Here is an 11,974-nt window from a genome sequence, read left to right as displayed (position 1 = left end):
GAAACAAAAGTCTCAGCTAAAAGTTTCATGGCAATGGAGAGCTGTGACTCCTCGGGTGAATAACTTACTGAAAGGAAGTCTTTGCGGCGGTGACGATGGTGGAGACCCTTTCGGAGTCAACGTAGTCGTACGTCAGGTCCTCCGGGTCCGTTTTGGTTCCCGTCTGTGACAGCAGGAGGCCCAACCAGTGACCCATATCTGCTGAGGTTTTCGCCTGGGAGAAGAACGGGAGGAGAAAAGAAGGAATGTGCGCTCAATGCAAAACAAACACTTGCAACATCCTGGGTCTAAAGCCACATGGGTTCATGTTACATGCCATCCATCACTTTGGATTAATGAAATGATTGCTACAACAGTATTTAAGATGTGAACAGTTTGCTACTTACAACATGTAGCAAAACTATTCAAGCTTTTCAGATTTTGTAATGTTACAGCTTCAAACTTCAATGTAACTTGTTGAATTTTATGTGGCAAACCACACAAAGTTGAGCACAAATAAAAATGTGAAAAATTTTGTTTACATTCATTCATGCCCCTATAATGTGATAACATTAAATAAAATTAAGAAGTTCTTGAATAAATCCAGTTAATCTGCCTGTTTTTTAATGAACATCGGTGAACAAAAAGGACTGTGGCAACGATGTGGAGAAATCTAAACCAGGGTTATGTCCTAAGCAATATTTCAACATTGATGTGGCTTCTCTGAAGGAGATGCAGACGTCCACAGCTCAGGTGGTAGAATCTATCAAGAAGACGTCTACAAGTTGTGCTCTCCACCGAATTGGACTCAATTGGCAAGACTGTATGATTTATCATTTAAAGTTTGCCACAGGCCATGAAGAGGACTCAGCGCTCTGTCAGATTATAGCCAAACTGAACTTTTTGCTTGAGAGGAAATGTGTAGCAAAAAACTAACACTGCACATCATCCTGAACACACCATACACATGGTGAAATGTGGAGGTGGCAGCATTATGGTTTCTTCAGCAGGAACAGGGAAGTTTGGCAGAGTAAACGGGAAGATGAATGAAGCTAAATACAGGGAAATCTAGGATTAGAACTTGTTAAATACAGGAAAAAAAGACTTAAAATTAAGGCAGAGGTTCAACTTCCAACAGCATGACCCTAAACATACAGATTCAGACAGAGCAACATGAGGATAATCTACATCAAAGCACAAACCTATTTGAAAATCACTGAGGTTCAGCCATTTTACGAAGAAAAATAGGTAAATGCGGTCTCTAATCGCAGTGAACGGTTGCTCTATGAAGTCAGGTTTGTAAGAGGCTGAATTAAACTGCATGTCATACTTTTAAAAGTTTCCTTCCATTTTGGTACTTTGCGTAGATTTACCACATGACATCATAAAATCTCCCCAGATATGTAGAAATGTTCATGCTTTAATAATGCTGTAGTAGATTTCGACCAGACATATATATAAATCAACCGCTTAATCTTTAGTGATCCTTGTGCTTGAACTATATGAATCCATAAGTATTCCCTCCGAGTCTCTACATACAGTTTCTCTGAACCAATGATCCGTTTGGAAAAATAAAAAAGGAGGAGGCCTCGGGACTGAATAATAAATTCCTAAGCCTATGACCAAATACGCACTGCAGCTGGGTGGGACTGAAGGACTAATGAAAGAGGGTGTAGCTTTAGTCTCCGAAATCCCAGCACAACCACACCCTTCCCATCCATCCATACACACACACCAGCACACGGGACCACCCTTGTGTGAATGTATATCTCATATACACCAAGTCAGATGTCAGCAGAATGTGTATTTTTAAAATGAGTTGGTGTTAGGGATTGTTTTAGACTTTGCTTGTTTGTCAGATCAGCAGTCAGCTCTCATGAGAAAATGAGCCATGGACAGGAAACGCACAACATGTGATCAGGTGTCAGGATCTATTTACAATAACGTTTGCTAAATCAGCACATGCAGCGAAATACCGCTATGCTTTGGTCAGGTTAAAAGTAACAGAAAGTGTGCAAAGTCTTAAGCGTTTATTTAATCTCCTGTTTGAGAGAAATGCAGCGTTGATCTACCTCTAATGTTGCAATTTGTGTGCCGTCCAACTGAATCCTGAAAGAGTAGAGGTGCTCTGGGATGGGGTCGGGCAAAACGCTGCAGCCCTCCAGGGTCACCGCTGGTTGGCTCACTTTGTTCTTCCCTTTGTCTTGGTAAAACCACAGCTGTCCGTTTTTCATGAGACACCAGCAGGTCCGCCACTGGCTGTTCACCAGAACGTTCAGGTAACCTTAAAAAAAAGAAACGAAGCCTTCATCAGGAGGCATCTGTCTACAACTGAAAATGTTAAAAGCTCAGGAAATGACTGTCACTGTGGGGGAAAGCAGCTGAAACATTGTCAATTTGAATTTTATGACATTCAAGCAAACCACTAAATTTATGAAACAGGCACACAATTTCTTATGTTCTTATGTTTTGTGGTTAACCAGAATCACAATTTATGATGTTACAAGCTGAATAATCAAGGAGTCATATCAAAACTTGTCAGCATTAGCCTAGTATTATGGTCCTGAATATCTTGCCCTGCTGCTGATATTTTCATAAAGACTGTGGATGATTTATCTTTAGAAAAAAATGTAAAGCAATGCTGCTTTTATGTAACATGAGAACTGAGAACAATATACAGTAGTGGTTAGGGTTGCAGGTAGCCAAAATCCACAAATATTTGAGACTCCCTTTAAAAACACTTATAATTGCATATTCTAATAGTTCAAACTCCAAATATACCTTAATATGCTTAAATTCAAATGCCTTATTAGCCAAGAACATCTCTAAGATACATTTTCTTCACTGTCTTGGTTTATATAAGTAGCAATAAAATACAACCAACAGTTTTGTCTATGGCTGCGTTCACGCTGCTGCCTGAAGTGACCCAATTCCAATTTCTTTTCCCGTAATGCGACCTGTGTCTGATCTTTTCATGACAGTCTGAACAACACAGATCGGATTTCTTTTCGAATGCGACCCAGGCCACTTGGATATCCGATACGTATCTGATATTTTCAAATGTGACCAAGTCCGAACGGTCAGGTCGCATTCGTCCAACCTGAACGTCATTGATACTCGACAAACGTCACTAGTCTGCGTCCTGATACGCGCAAGCGGGAAGAAAAACAACAATCACAGCGGAATATAGTGAGGATTAAGTTGTTAATATGCTGGATCCGGTCAGACAACAACTTTAAAATCGTAAGCTATGCTCCACCGTTAGCATCCATGTTTATTTCCGTAAACACTGAGCACGCTCTCTGCGTGACGTTAGGGCGCCCTCAACTGCGCATGCGGTACACTTTTAGGTCCTTTGCAGTTCAGACTGGAGATCACATACAAGTCTTATATTTGGAAGTGAACGATCAAGCCAAAAAATCTGATTTGACAAAAAGATTTAGTGGGTCACTTCAAGCTGCAGTTTGAAAGTAGCCTATTTGTAATTTTACAAAAAAAAAAGAAGTACTGCTTACAAAAAATATCAGTTGAGCATAAAGCAGAATACTTTGGTCAGTAAAACACCAGTGCATTCATCAAATTGGAATGACATTAAGAGTGATTGAAGCATAAAATGAAGTAGCTCTGTGGTTACCTGAGGTGTTGAGGCTTTTCTCGGGGCTCTCCAGCGAAGATGGTTTTTTCTTCCCAATGTTCATCAGGTTGCTGAACATTAAACCTGGGCCATATTTTTTCTTCACTATAGTGATAGAAAGAAAAAAGGTATTTTTTATGTGAAAAAACAAGAATTGGCTTTCTGAACCAATGTTGGGTGTGTTTGACTATCAAAGTAAAATCCAAGAAAGGAAAATCCACTCACCATCTTTGTTTTCTGTGGTTTCTGTGTGGCTGTCTGTGCTGCTGCCACTCTCTGATGCCAGCGAGTGTCTCTCATTCAGATCCCCCTGTGTGTTTGTATGAACAATTTAGTAATTTCAAAAGCAAATTTTTCAAAAAAATAAAAAGACTTTTGATCCCACTGGTTTATCTAAAACTCCAGAGGTCTAGTACATGTAAAGAAAAATATTTAAACAAGCATACCTTAGTGCAAATAAGCCTTGGGGAATCTGACACAGAATGTTGAGGATCACAGTTTTCAGCTGGCTTGGGACTTATTTCCTGAATAACCTAACATGGATAAACACATCTATGTGTTTCTTTCCCCACACTTTAACCTTAAAATAATTGAAAATATTGCAGAAAAACAAAGAACATTGGTCACCTTAAGCCACTGCTCAGTTTGTTCTTTGCTCTGCAGGCCTAACACAATGGCCTCGCCTCCTACTGGGATGATCTTCAGCTTGTGCTCTTTTTTCTTTGGCTGTTTTTCTTTATATATCACACTGCAGCCTAACAGGCTCACGTCCAAAAGTGGTGTCTGGTCCTTGGAGCTTTTGTAGCACTAAGGAAAATAAAGAAACCAGGGTGACTTCATCTCTACGGTGCGTGCTGACAACATGTTCTCCAGTTTTACAGCGTAACAGTAATTCATTGAGGTTTGTGGGTATTTGTCTGCACTCAGCTTTCTCAAGGGTCTTTCATTACATTTCAGTCACTTTGTGGCTTTGGACTTTGAGAAAAACACTGCAGTGCAGGGTACAACTTGTGTAAGTTAATGATATCCAAATTGTTTTTCAGGTGGGCTGACATTTGGCTAAAACACCTGGAGTTCACGGTAAATACCAACAGGAAATGCGTCAAAAAATCCCCAATCCTCACCCTTTCACCATTGTGCTTTACAATTAGGAGGTGGTCTTTGATGCAGCTTAGTTTTCATCTTGCAACCATTTTAAATATGTTTAATCTGATAAACAGATATAGTCAAAGACTGACCTAAATGTTTAATAATCTACTATTTAATACAGGCATCTCTTTAAAATTGTGGTAATTTCTTCTCTGAAAGACGGTTATGGGAACCAAAGTAAAGTTAATAGAACTTGTCTATGTTTTGCACTTTAAATAATTAAAGTACACCTCAATACTATTCAGAAATTAATTGGGCATGCTTTCATTAACCATTTTCTATGCATAATAGAAAACTTACCTTAGTTTACACATTGCATACCAAGATAATAAGTTATTATAAAAATTAAATAATGAGAATACCTTGTCAGAAAGAAATGCACACTGACCAGCAATAACAGAAGAATACAGAGAAATCTCTTGAAGTGCTTTTCAAGATTTTCTCTTGAAGTTGCTACATCAGAAATGACAAACCTCTGCCCCAAAATAATGACTGTTCACAGAAATCATCATGATGCTTCAATACAAGCAGAAAAGTAAATTCTATTTTGTAATTTAGGTTTTCAGGCTGAATTTACACATTATTTTGATCTAAAATTCCTATAATTACAGAGGGGAAACACACTACAGCTGATGTTCTACACGGAACATGTGCTAGTCTTTAACTGAGTGTGCAACCCACCAGAAGACGATGGTCTTTGATGACACAGAGCTGCTTGGCCCACTGGCCAAGCCACTTCTTCCTCCACAGGAAGGCGCAGATTCGAGCGTCCTTCATCAGCTCAATAGACGCCTCGGCTGACGGCCACTGGTGCTGAGCAGATGGTGACTTCTCTCTGGTCACCTCCTCTTCGTCGTACGACTCGTATGAGCTGCTGACTGCGTCTCCGTCTTCTAAGAGGAAAAAAACGCAGAGGCAACAGTTAAAACTCTGGAAGGAGCGATGCTTAAAGGATTGTTTAAAGCAAGCTGAAAGGGTTGGATGATTTTGGAGGAGTTAATGAGCTTAATGTCCGATCTCCTGACCCTCTTGAGTGAAGCATTTACTCACAAAACTTGAGCTGACGGATTAATTTTAACAACAGATGGATGATAGGCAGGAAAATGGTGACAAGTAAAAAGAACACAGTCAGGAAACTGATAAGTCTGATTAATGGCGGCAGCTCCTTAACATGCCACACTCCGACCATGCTGGTTTCCCCATGCATGTTTTGGTAGACGCAAAATAAAAACAAGTGCAGACATGCCACAGAGACACAGGAGTCTCATCTACCCCCGGTGATAACAGCATAAACCACACAGTCTGAGCTGGGCACTCTCATCCAGGGCTCAGAGAGCAGGCCAGAACGCGCCAGATCTGCACAGTATCAAAAAAACCCATAAGAAGACAGAAAATATGGGATGTTTTCTTTAAAACAATGTATCTGTTGAACATAAGTAATTAAATACATTTATAAAAAATACAGATCTAACAACAACAAAGTAGATTTAATACATCTATCCCAGGATTATCGTAGATTTAATTTTTTGGTCTAGTTTCTAGTGCAAATATCGTACTTCGCTTAAAATAAGACAAAACTAACTTACAAGTAACTTTTCAGCAAAATGTAAGAGCTTGTTTTAAGTCAATAATACCTTATTATTACAGATCATTTCACTTATGTGACAAATGTCTTGTTATAGGTGAAATAATCTGCCAAATAATCAGGAACAAGTACTTTTTCTGCAATTTTAAGGAATTATTAACTTTTAAAAAGCTAATATTTTTTGCTAAAAAGTTATTTGTAAGTCAGTTTTATCTCATTTCAAGTGTACTAAGATATTTGCACTAGATATTAGACCAAAATTACTTGGTAAGATTTTCTGTTTTTACAGTGTTCACAGAAAGTAGGCAATATCTTCCTATTTTTTGGCACCCCTAACAAATCCTCTAAAAGAAAAATTCTTGAAAAAATGTTGAACAGTAATTTGGGAAAATTTAAAAACAACTAAGACATTGGAAAATATGCACAGGGACCAGGATGGTAAGAGAGGTAAAAATCTAAAGTGTTAGAGGACTGCAACTAAGAATGCCAGCTCAACATCGTCAACTCTGCCAACCAAAGCAAAAGATGCAATGCTCAAACCAGTTGTTTGTGGGAATGCCAGGAAAATCCTTTTCTATGCCACCATAACAAATCCAAACCAGTGGAGTTTCCTTCCTCATACTGGGATTTTAATTGGGACTTTGGTCAAATGTAACTAAAATTGAGTTTTTATCACCTAACCACTGGAGGTGGTTCTGGTACAAAACAAAAGAAACACCAGGAGATTTTAGGTAAATAACTGATGGTGTGTACAAGAAAACCAATGATAGGGTTATCTCTGGGTATTTCAGCTGGAACATTAATCAAATTAACACAGAAATTGTTCCAATGACAGAATAGCAATTTTTTTTTCATAATTATCTCAGACTCCAGAACCAAACACTATAGAAATGATGAGCTGAAAAGGAGAGCAAGACTCCTTTGGTGGTCAAAGATCCCAATGTTACAGAAAACCAAGTACTGTCCTTTTGGCTAAAGGAATTGGCCGGGGTATCAATAATCAGTGATTTATTTAAAAACAATTACTTCCTCTCTAAACCAGAGCTAAAAATCCCAATATGGCCGCCGAGTCTATAAAACAAAGTGATAGCTGTATTAATGAACAGTTTATCTGCACCTCTAACTATTCATGCATAATTAAATCATCTCCAATTTCTGCTGGTACATGTGTAACTAGAGTGTTTGAAAGCATCATTTTTAAGGACACTAGTGTAGCTACTTGTAGCAACAATGAGGAAACTCAAGTTTTTAAAAATGCAGCTGGATTTTGGATTTAGGGTTGAATAGAACACGTTTTTAACATTTAAGACATATACCTCTGTTTATTTCAGCTTATTTCTGTTGTTACATCAAACCGAACTTTCTCAAGTTTTACTTAACAAGTAGCTCAACTGTATTTGAGTTGTTGGTGTTTTTCTGCATTATTTGCCTTATCTTTTTGTTTTGTTTTCGTGCAAACACAATAAATATGATGCTCTGCTCAGTAAAGAAGTAGATGTGTGCACTATTAGAAAATGAATTGAATTAGAAATCTATTGCCAACATTACTATACAGATTTTACAAATTCATTATTTACACATGTTGTAACCGGTAACATTTTTATAAATATAGAGTCTTCCATGTATAAAACAATTTTATTGTTATTTTCTGAAATATTATGCGAAAATTGCTTACATAAGCTAAGTCTTTAATAAAAGGAATCTTCTTTGAAGTAGAATCAAATGCAGCTTCACATAACATTTAAAATGATCCAAATGTCATTTTATTTGGTTGCACTATACTAATTTGCCACTAGATGTCACTAAATGCTAAAAAGTGCAACTCTTGGTGGTTTTGGTGGAAAGTGTAAAGAAATCTTGAAATATTTTGCAAAGGACCTTACCATTGGTTGTTTCCTCATAAGGTTGTGCCTCCTCATAGTAACTCTCTGAAGGATCTATACAGGCTTGGACTGGAACTGGAGGCAAGGGGAACGGTTCCCGACCCACTACACCCTGACAAACAAGAGAAATCTGTTGAAAAATTTAATTAGTTGAAATAGTTTGTAAAAGTTTATCCATTTAATCTGTCATCAGTACGTCTGAACTATGTGTGGATGGTGAATAGATGTAAAAAAACAAAACAAAACAAAACAAAAAAACACACACACATTCATGCATTTATTATTAGTCATGTTTTGTTTCTTGCAGACTGAACTTATCGTTAATCCAGCTAGGAGTAAGTAGGGAATTCCACGTGTAACCAATCCTTGTCTGACCCAGTGCACTCGAGAGCAAAACTCTGCCTTCAGGCGAGAGTGTGTGAGAGCATAGACATAGGAGAAGGAGGTGTGACGTGTGTGTGTGTGTGTGTGTGTGTGTGTGTGTGTGTGTGTGTGTGTGTGTGTGTGTGCGTGCGCGCGTGTGTATGTGCACCCAGCGGGTTTTCCTGAAATCAATCAGCAGTCTGGCTTCACTTCTGTCTCTCTTGTCAACTCTTGTGTGGCAGGCCGTCTGTCTGCCCCATGCCAAGCACTCAACCAAAGACAGTAAATTAGTTACATGGTCCAAAACACATTTCACAGACATTTGTTATCACAAGAATCTATCTTATTCTGCCTTTCCAAGGAATAATGGGCTGGAAAATCCTGAAGAATTCATCCTGATGGATGAATCTGAACAAGCTGTGATTTTTAGACTATACAATGGCTCACAAAAGTACTCACACCACAATTTGTTTTACATTTTGACCAACAGAAACAAGCACATAATTGTGAAGAGTAAGATAATTTACACTTGTCTGCCAAGTTTCTCACAAATAAAAATCTGAAAAGTGTGTTCAGCCAATCTGAGTCAATACTCTGTACGATTAGCAAGTCTTTCTAGGTATGATCTTTACCAGCTGTGTACATCGAGAAAAATCCATTTGTCAGTCATGTTGGATAGAAATGATGAATATCTGTTGACATCAATTGGAAAGTATAGTCAAGCATTACACTGGTCAACAGCCAAAAAATTATCAGGTTTATAACTGTTTCAGGGTAATTCTGATGTTCTGAATCCAAAATTCACACTGGTTTTGCTCAATCAGGTCAACTTTCTGAACTATGGATGCAACGTGAGCATCAAAATACATAACCTGTTCTCATATATGGATCGTTTTCCTGAGAATCTGGGATGAATGAGTGATGAGCAGGAGGAGAGATGATGACGAAATGTTCAATTTACATGTACTTAACCTTAAAAGTGTTTATTATTCAATTTACAGAAATCCAGGTTTGTGAGATTTAATTAGTACACTCTGTTAGAAAACAATTTTCTCTCATAAAACCTTTTTTGGATGAGAAATATTAACGGAAACGAACTGACAATGTAACAAAAATGTCATCAATTTAGTCAAAAGATTGAGATTCTCTAAATCAAATAAGTATTTGCATTTAAATACGGACACTTTTAATGCAAAGTTGCTTTAGAAGTTGCAATAAAGGTCTATTAAAAGTGCAAACTTTGCATTATTTGGTAACTAATGTAAAGATGGCACTTTTAATGCAACTTTGCATCAAAAGTTTCATTATTTACCAAATGACAGTTCATGACAACAGTCATAAACATTACTAAAGACACCTTCATGTTCATAACAGGTGTTATTTCATATTTATGACAGTGTCATGTCAGTCTTATGCACACCCCTTCAAATAAAGTGTTACCGACTAAAAACCAGACCTGATTAAGAAAGATTTATGTCACTTCAGTGGTGCAAAATAGTTCTAAATCAGTTGAAAAAACATAGACAACTTCCAAAAAATATTTTTTGTAACCCAGTGTTATCTACTGGGACTAAGTTGAGACTTTGACTAGGTCATTCTAATCCATGTATGTGTTTTAATCTGCACCATTCTATTGTGGCTCTGGCTGAATGTTCTGCATAATCTCTCAGTGAAACGGTGATCTTAAGCCTCAGGCTCAACTTTTTTGCACCCTCTAACATGTTTTCCAGCAGGAATGCCATGCACTTAGCTCCTTCCATCTTCCCATTAACTCCAACCAGCTATCCTGCTGAAGAAAATCACTCCCACACCACATTCTCCCACATGTTTGCTATGTCCCCTACAAGGATTGTAGCAACCTGGAATCGTGACTTCTTTTGTTTTTCTTTTAAAGGTTTTCTTCTCACAACCTTTCAGTAAAGGCCAGATTTATGGACTGAACGACAGTTTCTCGGCTGGCCTGGGAACACTGGTTGATTCCCCTAGAGGAGCTGGCTCAGGAGGCTAAGGAGAGGGAAATCTGGGCCTTTCTACTGCTGCCCCTGTGACCCAAACCCAGATTAAGCAGAAGATAAAAGATGGATGGACGAAAAAGTTGTTCTGTCAACACCTGTGCGTTACTATGAGCTTCTGGCTGGTGTGTTCCTTGGTCTTAATAATTCTCAGACAAACTTTACTTCTTTACTTGTTTAAGGCAGCAAATTCTGACATAACTAGTGACTCAAGATCATTTACATGTTGCTGCAGTGATGAATTCCTTGCAAAGATACAATCATAGAAAGATACACAAAAGGCATGAAAAATACTTCCTTGAATTTCTGCACAATGCTTATTGTGTTGCAACATTTCACACAGATGTTTGTATGCATCAACCTATCTTTGCGCAACAATCTCTCAGTTCAAAACATGGTTAGTCATTTCTTCAATGATCACTTTCTCACTCCCACTCTGTGCTGGAATAACTCCCACATCTCTTCACAGGAAAACAAGATTTGTCCCTTCAACTTGTGTCCACAGGCTTTATGGGATTAGGTAACTGAAGTGGCAAGAAGATCTGAGATACACAAGTTTAGTCTGGCAGACATGAAAACAAGGATGGAGGAAACCTTCAAGTAAAAGTGGAATCTATTCTTTTCTTTATGATGATGTGATATGATCAAAAGTTAAGGTATTTTTTTCAGATATAAATCAAATACACAAATGTCTACAGTACAGGAATGATGTGAGGTTAAAACATTTCAGATAATCTGCTTGTGTGGAATAAAGCCAGCATTGATGCAGGCAGCTTGTATTTTCGTAGAGATTTACAGTGAACTCTCAGAGACCCTAAGTGACATTTGTAAACTATTTTCCTCCCACCACTAATGTCTGGACACACTTCCTGCATTCTTTTACTTTCGCTTGAGCAGTGTTGTAGTACTCGAGACCGGTCTTGGTCTCGATAACGGTCTAGAGACCATTTTTTGATGGTCTCGGTCTCGGGCACTGAGGACTCTGGATTTTATTTCAAGACCAGTCAAGACCGCAACTGTGGAAATATCACTAAACTTACAGCATATTGTCCAGTTTATTTGTTAACATGTCTGTTTTCACTGGATGCAAAACGTACCGATTAAAATCCAAGCAATATCGTGATTTACCAATTACCTGTACGTGTTGCTGTTACTCACCCCTCCCCCTCCCCACCTTTCACTAGCACGCGGCGCTCCAGACATGCGCAGAGGTTTTCTTTGAGCGGCAGAAGATGTCTGTCTAATCGTAAATAACTGCTTAAATCATATGATTTATTATCATAAATTATTTATAAATTAGCGACAGCTAATTCAGCAGCGCTTCGCTTTCACACACGGTGGGGACTATGTCTAACGTTTTTCGTCACTT

At 38.2% G+C, this 11,974-nt stretch overlaps 1 protein-coding gene across 7 annotated transcripts in view; it reads right to left on the bottom strand.

Annotated features, from left to right (window-relative positions):
• Positions 1 to 11,974, bottom strand: part of afap1l2 (actin filament associated protein 1 like 2) — a 54,823-nt gene that overhangs the window by 4,931 nt on the left and 37,918 nt on the right. For 4 of the 7 annotated variants that reach the window (XM_023340691.1, XM_023340694.1, XM_023340692.1 and 1 more), the window contains exons 5-13: positions 8,231 to 8,360; positions 6,035 to 6,118; positions 5,444 to 5,655; positions 4,241 to 4,420; positions 4,060 to 4,146; positions 3,839 to 3,923; positions 3,614 to 3,718; positions 2,052 to 2,263; positions 69 to 214 (exon numbers count right to left, since the gene is read on the bottom strand). In XM_023340691.1, the coding sequence (XP_023196459.1) occupies positions 69 to 214; positions 2,052 to 2,263; positions 3,614 to 3,718; positions 3,839 to 3,923; positions 4,060 to 4,146; positions 4,241 to 4,420; positions 5,444 to 5,655; positions 6,035 to 6,118; positions 8,231 to 8,360 (1,241 nt within the window). The remainder of the gene's footprint in view (positions 1 to 68; positions 215 to 2,051; positions 2,264 to 3,613; positions 3,719 to 3,838; positions 3,924 to 4,059; positions 4,147 to 4,240; positions 4,421 to 5,443; positions 5,656 to 6,034; positions 6,119 to 8,230; positions 8,361 to 11,974) is intronic. The other 3 variants (XM_023340696.1, XM_023340697.1, XM_023340698.1) reach the window with 3 other exon arrangements.

This window comes from Xiphophorus maculatus, chromosome 10, assembly GCF_002775205.1.
Source record: "Xiphophorus maculatus strain JP 163 A chromosome 10, X_maculatus-5.0-male, whole genome shotgun sequence".
Classification (NCBI taxonomy): Eukaryota; Metazoa; Chordata; class Actinopteri; order Cyprinodontiformes; family Poeciliidae; genus Xiphophorus; species Xiphophorus maculatus.
This window is presented reverse-complemented; position numbering and strand designations above follow the sequence as displayed.